The sequence below is a fragment of the Platalea leucorodia genome, assembly GCF_965183815.1.
Source record: "Platalea leucorodia genome assembly, chromosome: 2".
In the NCBI taxonomy this organism is placed as follows: domain Eukaryota; kingdom Metazoa; phylum Chordata; class Aves; order Pelecaniformes; family Threskiornithidae; genus Platalea; species Platalea leucorodia.
The window spans coordinates 132002302-132019281 of record NC_138824.1 but is presented as its reverse complement, the minus strand read 5'-3'; the positions used below and the strand labels follow the sequence as shown (position 1 = coordinate 132019281).

Genomic DNA, 16980 nt, shown 5'->3' with positions numbered 1-16980 from the left:
GATGCTTCGTCAAATGCGAGAACATATCCCCTTTCAATGCAAAAGGCTCTAACATCCGCAGAGCCTCTCATCAGATGTTGAGCTGATACTGGAGCTGCCTTTTGCTTCTGAAAATGTCTTTCTGCACGTGCCTCCACTCACTCAGTTAACTTTCCAAAGTCTCCCCGGAAGCTCAGATGCTTTAAATACATTGGAGTTGGCAAATCAAACTCTGTATTTTAAGAGGAGGTTTAGAAGAAAGGTTGTTGCATGGTGTTTATTAGCTGCTAAGCTGTTAGAAGTAGAAACAGAAGACATCTCTGCATAGCAGTCTCACACTAGCACTGAGCACATTACAACAAAACTATTTGGTTAATACAGCGGCCTCTGCCAGCTCATGGAGCTCAGAGACAACGAGGCAGCACAGAATGCGAACCCATCTGCTAAGCTGGGCTCTGTGTGCAAAAGCAGCTCTTTGATGACTGGTACCACCTCCAGGATTTCCTCTGCTCCCTGTGTGAGAAAGCCACACATGTTCAGACTCCGTCTGCTTCTCGGCACACGCAGCCAGGAAGAGAACGGTACCTTTTTGCAGCCTCATAAACGATCCCCAGCCCAAACACTGAGGGAGGACCTTCTGCTGCCATATAACCAGGGGGCATAAAATGCCCTGAGCAAGTCGCAATGCAACAAGATTCAACCTGCTGTTGAAAGGACCTGCCTTGATGATTAAAACCAAGTTATACATCCAGAAATGCAGACTGAAAGTTCCAGCTGGGCTAATCCAGCTGCTCTGCATCTGCCACAAGGATCGTGCAGGGAAGTAGGGAGGCCGGCTCACTAAAACCTGTGTTCACACAGTCTGGCTCAGTCATTAGATCCCTGTGCACATAACCCCACTCTGCACCAGCATCTGACTTCTAGCTCTGCTCTCATGACTCCCTTCCAGTAAAATCCAACCCTTAACAGGAGGTGGCTCAGGGAAAGAGTAAAGGCAGGTTAAAGCTGTTACCCCTGCCTCTACCCGAGGCCAGCATCGTTCTCAGCTCAGCTTGACTCACAGTTCAAAGTTTCTAGCTCTCTGTCTACCACTTTCCCCTGTATCAATACAGTTCTCGCAAGTACTGTATAATTTGTACTTCTAAAAGAAAAGGAAAAAAGAGACTAGTCAGGAGATAATAAAGAGAAGAAATAAAAGAGTAAATCAGGAATAATATACTGCTTTCAGGGGTTGGACTCCACTGTGCCTGTGAGCCCACAGAGGGTAAATGGCAGCACTGAGTGTACCAGAGCAGCTTTTAAAGCTGCTCTATTCCTGCCCGGTATGTTGGGGAAAGGCGGGATGCCACCAGGGACCCACCTCCTCCTGCTCCAGGGGAGCAGGTCTAGAACAGCCCCTTTGCTATGCACGTGGCTCCTGTCACCCTCCTCTTTCCATGCTGCAACTGCTGGCAGCAACACTGCATTTTCACCGGGTTCACAGATTGCCATGTAATGCTCTGGGCAGCACTGCAGCCACAGGTACCTGAAGAATGGATGCCAGACTCCACAGCTGGCTTAAAGCCACCTCTTTCAACTCTTTCCTTCTACTGCCCCAAATGAGAGTCCTTTACTCCCCCAGAGGCATGCACATGTTTAGCATACATGATAAAACACCCTCCCTAAGTGTGTGGATGACAGAGCTCAAAGTTATGCGCAGTTCTACACCCAAATTTAGGCCCCTGTATACTAGATTTTTCCTGGTTTGTTTGTTTGGGGTTTTTTTAATCTTTGTGCAGAGCAAATGTTGTGGGTGTTTCTGAAATAATATCTAAGCAGAACACATCCTTACTAAACTTTCAGATTCTTCCATGCATCAGACAAGATCCACGAGACAGCAGCCCCTTGTGCTAACCTGCTAGGCACCTGCCACCGCATGTATGGGGTATTGCAGAAAAACGATGTGCAGCCATGAAAAAACCGCTTGGGTCAGAATGCACACCACCCTTGCGTGACTGATTTTACAACACTATCCCTAACCTTTCAATATTTCTTTTTCTTCTTCCTGTGGTGTATTCTTATTTTTGTAAAGAAATGGTGGGGTGAGGGGGTAGGAAATTCCATCACTGTCAACTCTAACAGCCCTCTCTCCCATAGCAGTTTATGACGTTAGTGGGGTGCCAAGATATCCAGAGCCATGTCACAGACTTCCACCACAGGACAGAAAGGTAATGCCCTCCTAGTCAGCAGAAATACTGGAGTGCTATTCTCTGTGTGTTCCAGCCCCTAGCAAGGAAAATGAATGCCTCCTGGCCAATGAAGAGACATTTTGAGGCAGCAATAAATGCTGACAAAAAAAAAAAAAAAAAAAATTGTTTTCAGCATTTCTGAAATCTCAGCAACTTCTTTTGGGCTTTGGTGAGGGCTGCTGGTACCAAGTGTGCTGAACATTATCCATGTGGCATCCACTTTCTCTTCCAAAGAACTGCGCTGAAAAATTGACTTCAAACTGTCTATCAGGCCATAAACCCTCCCCTCTCACACCATCTTTATGAAGGAAGTAAAAAAAGTATCAGAAGAGGACTCACTGCCAGCTTTATTTTAATAAGGTCAGTCCTTTAAAAGGTATCCAAAATTCGCTCTCTCTTTTTCATTCATTTTTTTATTTTCAGTGCTATAAAGTTTTAATAATAGGCAATAAATGAAACAGTTCCATTGTCTGAAAAATGAAAAAAGATGTACGAGCTATCTGTGCACCTCCATAATCCATCCCATATGGCCGACCTTGCCATTCCCGCTGCATGCAGGATTCAGGTCATCGCTTCATTGTTCAGTGGGGAAGCCCAACTCTTGGCTCCAAGCACCCTCCTGGCTCCCTTACCCTAGACAAAAGCTCAAAGAGCATTTCCAACACAAACAACTTTTATCCACCTCAGCTGCCCACATCTGAAAGGAAAGTGCTGTTGCTTGCCTTCAGCTTAGTGTTTTTTTTTTTTCTTCCCCCACCCTGCTGGGTTTCCTGACTGTTGTTCCTTCTGGCTTCCTCCTGGATAAGGAGCTCCCACAAGCATCCCACTCTCAAACGAACTTTACTCAGTCTCCAAAAATAGGCTCTGTGGCATTAAACCTGCACCCTCACTACCCAAACATTTGGCTAGCTCAGCTCCATATGTCAAAAACTCTGGGTCTCAAAGTCTTGAGGTTCAGGAAAACAACCAAGTAATACCTGCCTTGTACATCCATTACATAGGCATTCTTTCACCACCGGGACCCATTCTCTTGTTTCACTTTTACAGATTCTCCACATGCTTTTGCAGATAAAGCAGAGGGACCAAAAATCATGTAGAGGGAATCTCTAATAACCAGGAACTAAGACTTGGCCTTCTAACACAGGCTAACTCCCTAATCCATCAAGGCTAATGGCTAGATTACTGAACACCACTAGTTAACATGGTTTGAGTGCTCAAAGACTGCAAAACAATGTCCAGCTGCTGAGTGGTTTGCATCCGTCCCTCTGGAATACCTCACTGCTCCTTTTCCCAGCGCAAGGACTGAGGCAGTCAGCTGCGAAGGGAGACACCCATGCAAACAACTGAAGGAGATCCAAGAAGGGATCCGTGAAAATATCACTCCCCTAGATGGATACGGGCAGTTACATCAAGATGGGGTGTCCCAGAGCAGCAGGTTTTTACCAGTCTCTTGTACTAATGAAGGGAGACCACAGTCATAAGGAATCATACGGAAAGACTGTGAGCTGACGGAAGTAAAAGATTTAAAAGAGAAACTAGCCTTAAAAACAACAGTCAATCCCATAATTTCTGCAGCAGGCAACAAGAGTGAAACAATATCAGAATAAGAAATAAGTGAAGGAAAAACATCCCTTTCCGTTTCATGGAAAAGCCTCAACACAAAGCAGAAAGGAAACGTCCTAGGGAAGAAGTAGCCTAAGAGTTCCTCTTCTCCCACCATGCTGGGTTTTTCCAGTGGGCTTTTTTTTTCCTCCATCATTTGCTGGCAAACTCTAACTATGGCTCTGATTCAGTATCCCAATGTCACTGGGATATGATGCCCTGGAGCAGCCTCAGACATTCTGTGGCCCCTGCTGCTGCCACACCTTTTTTTCTTTTAAGACCTTATGCAGAAAACCTCTTGGACATATACTGCACTTGCCTGCTTCACAAATGGCCCCTTTTTCAAATTACCCTGTTTCTTTTTCAAAGGAGGCCTACATTTTCAGTGGGACATTCTCCAGCTACAGCCTGATGCACCGTAGCCGACCGAAGTGGTGGTGAGCATGTGGGAAGATACAGAGCATCATGATCGTCACTCAGGTTGACCACTGATCCTGATGAGATTAGAAAGTCACAAGGGGAAGAGGAACCAGCCAGCACAGTTAAGAAAAGTCCCATTTGGAGAGTCCTTTCCACACACTGCTTGGACCTTAAGACTTTTCTCCCTCCTATGTGTGTATCTATGTACGTGTCCTCTTTAAAGGGAGCAGCTGAGCCCTGGAGTGTCCTCTGCTAGTTGACAACAGCGATGCAACCTTAGCCAGACCACTGCTTGTGAGGCAGGCGCCTGACTGCTATATATGCTTGCAAATACCTTTGCCTATTTTTTCTTCTTAAAGCCTCAGGCTGCTCTCTTTGATGTGTAATACCTTAAAGATTTTAATTCCTCTTTACATCAGCAGAGAGCCTTACTGAGCCCTCCCCACAGCTGCAGCTGTGTAGCAATTTCCTGCCCTTTCTTAAATCAATGAGCTACAAAGATCAGTAATTCCCAACCTTTTCAGGAAACTGTCCAAATTCGCTGGGCTAGGGCCTTATTAATGCCTTCCACGTTAATCTAGCCCACCGTGTACCTGGAACTGCATCAATCCCTCTTCTAAGCCCAGCCTCCAGTGCAGCTGTATCTCTGCGCACAGGGAAGACCTTGTACCCGGGGCACATATTACTTCCCCCTCCCAGGGGAGGAGAGCAGAGTAGAAGTCACATATGCCTCAAGTATCAGAACTAACGCCCACATCAGGAATTAACTAAGGGTGGTAACATCTTTTTGCACGGCTAACATAAGATGAGAACAGAGGAGCTGAGCTAGGAAGCTGCTAGGTCAGTGAGATGTCTTCTTCGTGATCACGGAGAGTGTAGCGTTTAAATGGGTGATGGGAAACACTGGGCGGTTGCCCATTCACTGAACACTTCCCATGAATGAGGTAGCGGTCCTGGTGAACACACACAAGAGGAGCATGCAAGGAAAAACTGAATTACAGTGCCCATGGGGACAGCAAATGAGGGCTATGCACACGACTTTCACTCTGGTCTGCACACTCAGAGCCTTGCTTTACAACCCTAGGGTTCTTGAAACATAGTCATATATGTCTAATTCTATAATTAATTTAATGTTTAAAGCCTTTGTCACACTGATTTAAAGGATACCCATGTCATTTAGACCTGAAATACTAAGATCTGCTGCACACTCTGCTGGATTCATGAATGGCAGAGAAAGTTGAATCTTTTTGTTCGGACTTTCTTATTCTTTTTTGATAACATGGTAATGCCTTCTACTAATACAAAAGTTTTTGGGTTCAAGTTCTGGGGTTACTATTGTGTTATTAAAATACAACATATTCTAAATAATGCTTAAGGTGTTCTATTTAATCTTTCCATAAAAATTCTGACAAAATTAAGCAACACAAAGTGAAACCGTTTGACATCACTGGAGAAAAACTGAAATGGTTTGAAAACAGAACATTTTTGCACTTTTATCCTGCAAACCTATCAGAAACTCAATTTTTTCTTCCAATGTAAAGCAAGCATTTGTCTCCAAGTTTTGGAATTTCCTGTGAAAATTAAAAGAAAAACTTGCCTTTCATCCTTTCATACCATTTTTGTGTATAATAAAGCAAAAGTGTCTGGGTCCTCTTTCCTACAACTTTCACTATTTTGCAGAGTTTTAGCATGTGACCTGTTTCTCTGTTTTAAAGTCTGCAGTCCCCCATTTTTCTATTTCTGCTCTTCATTTTAGTAACAACAACAAAAAATTTTAAAGAAACTCTACAGTATCTTTACAACTTCATTTATTTTACCTAATTCTCTGGATATCATGGCACCATACCAGTAATACAGGAACAGTTTAATAACCTATCAGAGATGCTAAAGAAAGTTTTAATTGTTTCTCAACAACAAATTGTAAAGCTCAAAGGAACATGAAAATAATAGAAATGAGCATAAATAAATTAATTATCCAGCAGGAAATAAAAACAAGATAAAAGCATATATACAGAAGAAAACAGCCTTGAAAGTAGTGGTAACAGAAGGGGTACTGAGGTAGCAGTGAACAGGAAACTAAACATAAGACAGCAAAAAAAATAGTCATAGAAACAAATGTTGTCAAGCAGGAAAGTGATAAGCTGTCTTTAGAGATATGTTGCCTAAGAATATCTAAAACCCTCTCTCAGGGTTTTGGGACTGCAGGATCCGGGCAGAGGTAGGAGCAGCACTGGAAGAAACTTCTGACAAGAAATGGGGTCAGTCTAGGTGGCTAGCCTGGAAAGTCTTTTCTAAGCAAGCCATCATTACACATTGGATCTGTTTAAGTAAAGTAAAACAGTCCTAATTCCTCTAAGAACTAGTCTAGAGCAAATTTCTCCTGTAAAAATGAATTAGGATCGCAAAATGCCTTCCTCAGCCTTAGACACGTGCCCTGTGCACTCAGCAGGGCAAGGCGAGAGATCAGTGAGGAAACACAAATAAGCTCCTGTTACCTGTTTCTCCCAGAATCTCTGAAACCTTTAGCGAAGGGGTTTCTGTCAATTTTTAATCTGGTGATCTACAAAGGAAGAAAAAGAGAATTAGCTGATCTCTTCAAAATCTTTTTCTTTCAACAAATGAAAATTACTGATGATTACCACTTTTGCCCAAACCACCTGTATGATGATCTTTCATACTTATTTTGCCCAGACTTATATTAAAGTCACCCTTCCATTATCCATGAACAGATTATCTGCTTAGCAAATGAACAGTGCCAGAGGCAGAAACCTGGCAGCATCGGGAAGCCTGGCACAGCGCTGGGGCTGAGAGGCTGCTCCCGGAGGAGAAGTGCGTCTTGGACCCAGGCGGAAAACCCCACCAGCTATAACTCATCAACGGCTGTGTGGTTCGGGAAGCAGGCATAATGCTCAGGTTTGACTGGTATCTGGGTTATCCCAGCCTCAACACTCTAGATATCCAGCAGCTGGATGCACTCATGGACCTTCAAACAATGCTAAGGAGAAAAAGCCAAGCAAAGCACAGGCTACAGCCTCCAAAGACAGCAGCTGGCCACCCGCTCACGCGCACAAGGTGCTGCTGTTCTGGCCAGCATTTGGGTGGCCCATTCAAGGGTTTTTTGGTCTGGAAACCACTTTTTTTTTTTTCTCTTTTTTTCCCTCCTCTAATCAAAAACGACGACAGCCAGACGGAGTGCTTTTGGGGAAATCTTCCTTCCTGCTTTATTTTTAGACATGAATTCCATGTTGGTAAATATGGAAAATAATATTGGGATTTTGACCTTGCAGACCATGTTATCATACTCCCCATTGGCTATTCCCAACCTGGTATAGCACAAGAGGTCCCCTCTGACAGCCTCACCTTGTCCCAGAGACCACGTCTCTGGAGTGAAAAAGGGAGCGAGATCTCCAGATGCGATTACATTTGAGGTGTTTTTGCTGAAACTGCTCAAAAGGGACTAGTTTAATACAGACTGATCTGAAGCGGATTTGCAGGTGTTTTGCTTCTGTCAGAATGAAGCCCTTACTCTGGATATTAACCTCAGATCTGGAATGCAGCTCCTATTTTTGCAGAAGCTTAATTTGTGAACTTAATTTCCGCTAGCCTGACTTTGCAGCTGTCCTGGGACTTGTGTGTACAGAGACAGATATGTTCTGTGGAGGATGGAATTACAGCAGAGGGAATCCCTGTGGTGGATTTGCTAACATTTTACAATTGTTTCCAGAGACGCTTCTCCCAGTAAGGCAAAGTTTTACAGCCACTGGAGGGCAGGCAGGCAAATTCAGAGGATTTAAATTTATTTTTAATGAAAAGTTTTCTCCAACCCACCAGAATCTCCTTTACTGCTATTATAATAATGCCTTTTGCCAATTTTTTTTTGAGAAAACCCCCAAATGTGTGGAATTCAGAGAGAGAGGAAGCAATTTCAGTGCTTCTTTACAGTGAGGTGGCTTACAGTGCCAGTGCCTGACAGAGATCCTTCCCTTAGCACCTCCCTTACCTGTGTAATTCTGTTGTATAGGTCTGGTCATTAGGGAAGAATGACAGGCTTTCTCCTGACATTTCTTCTCCTTTCTCTATCCTCTTTCCATGTCTGGTCTACAGTTAAAGTTTGTGGAGTACATGCATTTGGGCAGGGGGGCAGGAAATTTCAAATGCTGCAATGACAGCAAACCCACCATTTTATTGCAATATTTTTTTCTGCTGGAATATTTGATCCATTTTGGATCCCAATTTAAGTCAATTCAAGGGGACCAGACTGAGAAAAAGTTAGGAGTGGGTATCCAGAAGCAGTCATGGGAGCACTGTCAGCACATGTGCTCTCTCTTACATGTTACAAAATAAAAACTCTATAACAATTCACTGGCCAAATGTGAGGATCTGCCCTAAGCTGACTTGACATGGGTTTGCCCCTCAATCCAAGAATACTAAGTATAAAGACACCCACTGAGTTCATGAAGTCATTCTCCAGAAGCACAGATGCTGTCATGGAGAAATATTTACCTCGCGGTTCCCAATTTGATTTCTCTGCAATTTATGGCAGAAAATTGTATAACCTATTTTCTTAGGCTTGATAACAGATTATTTTTTCTTCCAAGCCTGTTTGTACCCTCATTCTAGCTTATAACAGTATCTTGTGCTCTCTATGTGGACACACTATTAACACAGCAAAAAGCTTCACAGAGATTCTGTTTCACATTCTGGGAAAAAAATCACCTTACAGAGCTCTTTTAATGCCATCACAACACCCACCCCAGTAAGGAGGAGAATGACAGGAAAGGGAAAAGGGATGTGCACAGCGTCTCTCACCTGAGAATAAAATAAACGGTGTGTGTACACAAACAAGAGAAGAGGAGCACACTGAGCCCAAAGCATGACAGAGGTGGTGTGAAGGCTAGTGGGAATCCCTGAGGCAGAAGTGGTTGGCAGAGGAGCAATACATAAAGGGACTACAGAGGGAATGGGTGGATATAAGGAGCTCTCAGTGTGTGCAATGAACATGCCTGCAGAAGAGATGAAGTAGGCCACCTCCTCCTCAAAGACTAGGACACCATCTTTCTCTGTCCACTGGAGAAGGGGCAGCAAACGTCTAATCCACAACGAGCCCTTTCCAAAACTCCTTTCTTTGCTGGGGTCTCAAATTCTTACATTCTCAAATGCTCACATTTTCCTAGGAAGTAATTTCCTCTAAAACATATCATATCTTTTGGGAAAATAGACAGGGAATTCTGTAATCAAACACAAGTGTGGGCTGAGATTACATTTCTGAGAGCTATGAAGGCTGGTTCAAGAAAAAGGGGCAGATCAGTAACAAAGCTCAGTAGTCAAGGCCTCTGCAGAGAGGATCCCACTGTAGCAACATCTCTTCCTTATGATATCTGGAGTCAATGGTAACACTCTCCACTGGGAACTGTGCAAGATCCAAATCAAACGTGAATTATGCATGAGAATTTTAGTTCATATGCAATATGTAGACTGCTGCTGCTTACGTTCAAAAGCTTCTTTTGTCAGCAAACTGATAAGATTATTCTTCTATAAAACTTCCTTCACTTTAGCAGTGAAAAAAATCTGTGTTTTCTCTGTGAGATAGCAAGTTGTACTGCCTTTAAAATTATGGTGGGGACAGGAGACTGTAGTTTGTACCACAAGGCAGCAAGGAAAAGTGAACACAATACATCTCTTTATGGTTGATCTCACCTATGTACTTTACAATAAAATCTGCAGGGACCTTATCTGCAAGAGGGCTTTCTGGCTAGATACCTCATGTCTACACACTACCCCATAGCAAGGATTTTCTTTTTGTGCGGAAAAAATACACTGAGCCTGTCAAAGGTACACAATTCTCGAGCTACATTTCTTAGAGAAGTTAATGGCTCAAACACTGGTAGTTTTATGAACACACAACATAGAAGGAGCCTGAAGGCACGCAGCTTTACCTGTTGATTTTGGTAGGCTGTCACTGTGGTGAAGACAGTCTCAGGGAAGTTGAACGTTTTCACCCCATCTCCTGAAGGAACTGGCTTTGTAGGAGAAAGATCACTGCTGAAATCCTTGCGGATGACATGAACACGGGGCTGGTACTTATGCATTGAATGCAAGATGATCTGAAGAAAAAAACAAAGGGAGAAGGATTTTTTTTTTTTCCAAAACATCTACACTACATCCAGAGGTACAAGGAAGCAGGGATGGAGTAAGGGCTAATATGAAGAAAATTACTCTTTTCTTACAGGTATGTACGAGACAAAGTTTGTGCTATATGCAGGTGCCATGTCAAAGTGGAACTCCCATTCGAGGGAGAAAGGGGCTTTATTGCTTTATAGGGTCAAGCAACATTTTGAGGAAAACCACTGAAGTAGGGGAAAAAGCTCTGCAGCTCTGGGGAGTGGCTACAGACACGCATGCCCAGCAGGACACAAGAGCATCGGAGCAGCAGCAGCACCCTTTCAAATCTGAGAGGAGCAAGGCTGGGGTAGTAGACATCAGGGTTGGCTTCTAACTTACATGGCCTTGATCATCAAGCTCGTTGTTGGTCAGCTTGAGTTTGTCAAAACTGACCACCTGCCTCATCCAGGTGTCTCCAGAAGCCAGCGAGTCGGGGTGGATGTAAACCCTTGGGGGCACTGGGGAGTCAGCATTGCCAGCCACCATCCACTTGGAGCTGTGATACACATACCTGAAAGAGGAAGGGGTGATGGCTAAGGGAAGTTGTCACTCACTCACTCGAGGAGCATTTCCAGGGCTCCCCCTCCCCTGCCACCCTACCGCACGCACCCCGAGCTCTCATTTGCAGTCAAGGGAGAATGTGCTTTATTGCAACCTCCTACCTTCTAAATGAAAGCCAGATTACCCCTGAGCCACTTGTTCAAACTTGATTCCTTATTAAAACCACCTTTGCAGTTATTTGCCCTGTAAAACTCTGCCACATGTGCCTTCTCAACTCCTTAACCCTCTCTGAGCCAGAGTAAAAATATGGGTAAACAAAGCCTTTTCTGAAAATATTAATAAACACCCTGGAATTTCTGGAAATCTGCACTGGCTGCCATGCCAGACTGTGCAAAACACACGTGTCTTCATGCAGAAAAGGAAAAATCCAATGGATAACACTAGAGCAATTGATAAAACAGAATTTCTGGTTTGAAATGTTGCGAAATAGGAAATTCCATATAGTATTACAAACATTGGGATTAGAGGAAAAAATAATTTTTATGTTCCTGGTCTTTTGTGATCTTTCGTGTGGACCTAGCCATCCTATATATGCCATAGATTTCTCTACCACAGCTTTGCCTACATACTTTTTTTTCTTTCTGTCATGCAGCCTAAGGCATTTCACAAACAGTCCTGCTAACACCTCTGAGTTCTGCCCTGTGCTGCCCCTCATTGGGTGTCTACTCAGCTCTGCTAAGCTATTTCAGTCCTTACCTACAAACAGTGGCTCATTTCATGTATTTTCAAAAGAAATGAAAAAAAAAAAAAAATCTGTTCCTTTCACTGCTAGTTTGCTCTATGTGGCTGCACAAGCTAACAAGGACAGAAACAAAGTGTAAGACAATATGTTTATTTTCGACATTAATGCTGTCAGAACCACACTCAAAGAAAGGGGCAGAACATCTAGCTGCGTATCAGACACTACCTTTGTGCTTCCCAGGAAAAACATTTCCCTGAGAAACACTGCACAATCTGAGAGCAAAAATGTAATATTTTTGGTGGTGCAGTCAAGACTATTTGGGGAAAAGGCTTGCTCTCAGGGGTCTTTTAACGAGTATAAGTAAATCACTTCTGTCTGGATAGTTTTCTTGGATGCAGAGGACCATGAGTTTTCCAAAGTGCTTTTTAGGATTGGGAGCCCAGAGAAATCTCTTCTTCCTGTCTTTCAGCTCAGTAGTGGAGAGTCACCAGAGGGTTTCTCAGTGTCTCCATACCGTAGGTCAGGGCCCGTATGCCCTGTGGCTGCTGTGCTGAACAGTGAATGCTTTTAAAACAAAAAATCACCCAATTCAGTTCAGGCCAGACCTGAGATGCCCATCTTAGTTCAGCGCTACTGTCCATTCCTTTCTTGCTGAAGTAGTTTTAGAGGCTCCAGACTCCCTGTTGGCAACTCCAGTTATCTGTTCCCTCAGACAGTTGTTGCTAATCATGTCAATTGTGAAATGCATGCTAGGGATCTCCCCAATTAAAAAAATTGCTATTTGGAAAGAGCAAGATTTCAATCCAAAAGTGCAAGAGAGTATATTAAACCTCTGGATTTGTGTCTCACAATTCTGGTCAAATCAACTATATTGGTGTAAATCAACACGGTCTCCTCCAGCATACCTGTGCAATGGTGTCTAAGGGCATTGTCTTTCCTAGGCTGTCACTGACAGTAAGTTATCACAAAGTTCCTACCTCTGCACCTGAAAACTTACCTGTATCTCTTGTTATCCACCGGCACAATGTCCATGGCAATATAATACTGCTGGTGGGGATCCAAACCTGTAATTTTCACTCTCATGGCTGGAAACATTCTCCTAGGAGAAGAAGAGCAGAAATAAGGAAGAAAATGGTGAATAAGGAAGCCGAAGGGGCTCCTTTGTCCTCTCTCTGACACCAGGAGCACGCTACTTCACACAGCCCAGTTCTTGGCATGACTGCTCTGGGCTTGGTGTGGGTAGCAAAGAGTGTGCTGGCAGTGGTTTGAATCTTCAAAATTTTCCCACTTACAAAAAGGAGTAGCAGGATAACAACCTGTGAGTAACAATAAAACTCTCCCAGTCGAGCACTCTGTTCCCAGCTCCTAGCAGACAGTTCTGCTATGCTCCACACAAATTGTCCCCTCTAGGCATTTTTAGGATGGGCAGTGTATCTTCCTGCTGTTTTTCCTGCTGGCTGTCCATCTATAATTATTCTGTCATATTCCGTTAAATGCAGGATCATTTTAGTTCTCTTTTTTGAGAAAAATCACATTTCAGGATAGAGTTTGATAGTACTGGAGTAATATTTAAAGCAAATCCATCATCCTAAAAGATCCTCTCACTCTTATGTTTATAGTTATTTAAGAAAAAATGCCCCTCAAATTAATCTGCTTACTAGGCATATATTTTACATTTAATGTAAACACTGGCATTTTCGTCATGGTTTCCTTGAGTTCTTGGTAGTATTTTGTGCAATCTTTTCAATAAGTTTTGTTTTTTCTACATTATATGTTCCAGATCTGTCTTAAGCATTTTCTGATAGGCAAATTACAAAACTCTACACCAGCAAGAATCAATACTCAGCCTTTTTTTTTTTTTGTCTGAGCACAAGTTTAGCTCTGCTGTGCACTAGTCACTGGTCTAGAGGTGTTTGTAGCTAGGTAATTATTTCAGAAGAGAACAGCTCAGAACAATTTTAACCTCAAAGCATACCAGTGTTAGTGTGGCTATGGCATCATTTCTCCTTCTTACAAATTTTCTGGTTGCCAGTAGTCCAATTGCCATTCTACACTTCCCTCAAACAGCATGCCGAGTGAATTGTTTATGCCATATTTTATTTGCAACTAACGTGGTATTTTAACGTCTTCATAAAATATGAGGAGCAAAATTGGGTGAAGTGCAAAATGAAACGAGCAGCAGAGCACTAAACGAAATTCTGCATTGTTTCACTGACTGTTAACTTCAACCTGAGCTCTACTTGAGTGGCTTCTCAGCCCTGATCTGATAAAACCTTGAACTGAGGTCCTACAGGATGGTGTTACTCGATGCCATGACTTCTGCCCAGAAGATACAGAGCTTTGGTAGGAGAAACTCTGAAAATACTGGATGCTCATATGAAATTACATTCTGCTCCTCTGATAAGTAGATATATCCTTATGGAATTAGGGTGATTTGGATGGAAGGAGGATATTGAAGGGAATTTAAAATTGCAATGGCAAAATCATGTAAAAGTGTACAAGCAATGTTTGTCCACTGTTTCTAGGGGCCATCCTTAGAAACCATCATGACACTTTCCTTTCTGTTTAGTGAGGAGCAGTGAAATGTCAAAGATTGAGATCTCCTCCCAACATTTCTGTTTCTCAAAGTATTACCAGTGAACACAGCCTGGAGGAGGAAGAAAATAGGAAAGTTTATGTCAGCATCTCCAAACATGTGTCTCAAACTTTGCACTGAAGGGATGCGACCATGAGAAGCTATTTCATTCTTTCCCATCCAGGCCACATATACCCACTTGCAGAAGAGGGTGGGAAGGAGGAGGTCAGCGCTCAGCCTTCGCCTTACCCACAGCTCTTCCATTTCAGGCCACTGAGAAGGAAAGTTCTGGCCTGTTAGTAACTGCATCTGCCTTGGAAAAAGGTATTTATTGTGGGGGGTGAGGAGAGCACCACCCCACAGCTGCCGGAGTACAGCTAACCCGAGTTATGAGAGACATAAAACTGTCAGAAAAATTGTCTGCAGAAACCCTTCAAGGAGAGAGCAGATTTGTGCAATTGTTGGTGTGGGTTTGCTAGTTGAATGATTTGGGGGGGGGGGGGAAGGGAATAATGGATTAGTCTTCAGTGTCTTGAGGGCATTACCTTGCTCCTACCACAATGGCTTATTAAATCTGCCAAGCCAAATGGGTACAGGATGTGGCATTTTACAGTCCAGCTCTCCTTAATTGGAGAGAGGTGGCTTGGGAGCAGCTTAAGAGGTAGGTCATGTTTCAGAGGATGTTGATGAGAAACCCAGGATTAAATCTGAGTCGCTTTGGATCTAAGTCTGTGCACTGTCTTGGGAAAATTGAACGCTGTGTGTCCCGAGAAGCTCTCTCCAAATCTGCAGCCCCGTGTAAAGTTGCAGTGTAGCCTGTGGGGTTGCTTGCTTATGAAATACCTTGTAAAAGATTACCGCAGACCATTCAACAGGCTTAGAGGCTAATCTCTAAAATGATCGGAGAGAGCTCGGCTGATCCCACTGCTTTCTCTAAGGTTTAAGTGTACTTTTAAAGTTGTGTAAATTATTACTGTTTTTCTTTTTCTGTGGGTGTAAAAGTAACTCAGGTTTCTTTGCCATCAGGATGTGGCCTGGAACTGTCACAGCAGGTCTCCAGCAGCACTGCTGCCTGGAAAGGGGAAAATGGAAAAGGCAGAGGCAAGCAGTGGCGACTTAGGGATGTACTCAGGTGTAATCCTGGTTACCTCCCTGTGCTCTGTGTTTCCTCTTGGCTGGCTCTTGGCCCCACAGAGGCACCAGCCCTATAGAAAATGGGAGGCTCAAAGGTTTGGAAGGAATTCATGCTGTTTGAATATGGCTGTAGTAATAAAGAGCCAAGAATCTTTCATCTAGAAAGATATCAGCTAGCTTTATAGTCAACAGTTACAGACACAAAGGCTGTCTGTTTTCATAAGGAACACGTGATGACATCTGATATATCTTAGGAGGAGGTTTTGTATCAGCAGCAGTTTGGGATGGTCAAGTTATATGTTAGCTTTACCACTCAGCAGGAAAACAGTCTTCCTAAACTTAGACTGTGAACACACGCACACAATACCCTTTTAGGGGAAATACGATGTGATATGAAATAAGTTATTACAATTATTTTAGGGCCACTTAGAAGTGTTTTAAAAAGCATTTTTATATCAACCATGTGCCTCAGTCTACCCCTGTCTCCTTCCATAACGAGAATGAGGTTTATGAAATTCTGAATGTGAAGAAAATTAATGATATCTAAAGATCTCTAAAACTCGATTAAAATAGTATTTGCCAGCACAGTAGTGTACAGATATTAAGAACCACGTTTGGAAACTTTCAGCAATAGAAAGAAGTAGTTGGATTGTGGCAGCCAGCATAATTTTTTTTGCTCTTGTTTAAAATTTTCATTTAACACAAAAATATAGCTCAATTTTCCTTTGTGAAAACTGTTCAAAGAAGGAGGATCACAGGTATATCCCCAAACTGGATTTTTTTTTTTTTTTCCCAATAGCATAAAGCTTCAGTTCCTAACCCTTAGGAGTCTCAAGGTGCCAATTCTTATCCCTGTCCCTTGAACCAGCACATGCGAAGCTTGTGTCAAGTTGGACCTGTCTTCAAAGTTGGCCTGCTCTGAGTGGAGGTATGGGCCTCATGACCTCCAAAGATCCCTCTGAACATAAATTCATTCTGAGTTTCACAGCTTAGTTTTAGAGAGGACAATTCCCCTTTAGGGGATAAGAAATTACAAGGCACCTGGCAGGTTGTCTCAAAACAAAAATGCAGTTCCTTGAAGCTCTTCAGACATTGGAAATACTCCTGTACAGGCCGCTTAGTGAGAAGAAGTCAGATGAGAGTTTAAAGGACTGGCACAAATTTCACAGTTTTCATGACTGTTTAGTGTAATGATTTATCCACTGCGTAAACAACAGCTTAATTTAAATAAGATTTAATTTGCTTAAAGGTCACATCTGCTAAATGCAAACCCTGAAATGAATGGATGTGCTCTTTAACTGTAGCAAAAGACAATTTGTCTATTGACAGTAACAGACAGAGTAGTCATTTCCCAGTCATAAAAAAATCTGATTGAGAAACTCTGCAAAATAATGTGATTTAGGTTTACAGATTAAGTGTGCACGGTGTTTACAACGTGCATGAGTTTACAGGACAGCCTGAAGTTATCATTGCTACTTCATACTTCATATTTCCTTGCATTTAAGACCAGGGCCAAATGTATATTTTTTTATAAAAAAACCTGTGAGGAGTGAAAGTGAGGGAAGGGAAGGCAACAGGGAAGGGAAGGCAACAGGGAAGGGAAGGCAACAGGGAAGGGAAGGGAAGGGAAGGGAAGG

General features: G+C 42.9%; 1 protein-coding gene across 1 annotated transcript in view; it reads right to left on the bottom strand.

Annotated features, from left to right (window-relative positions):
- The window catches only part of TBX15 (T-box transcription factor 15), a gene marked incomplete at its 3' end in the record, with an annotated part of 96347 nt that overhangs the window by 16529 nt on the left and 62838 nt on the right, over nt 1-16980 (bottom strand). Inside the window, exons 3-6 of the mRNA XM_082337851.1 lie at nt 12632-12733; nt 10731-10902; nt 10166-10333; nt 6725-6789 (exon numbers count right to left, since the gene is read on the bottom strand). Coding sequence (XP_082193977.1) covers nt 6725-6789; nt 10166-10333; nt 10731-10902; nt 12632-12733 — 507 coding nt within the window. The remainder of the gene's footprint in view (nt 1-6724; nt 6790-10165; nt 10334-10730; nt 10903-12631; nt 12734-16980) is intronic.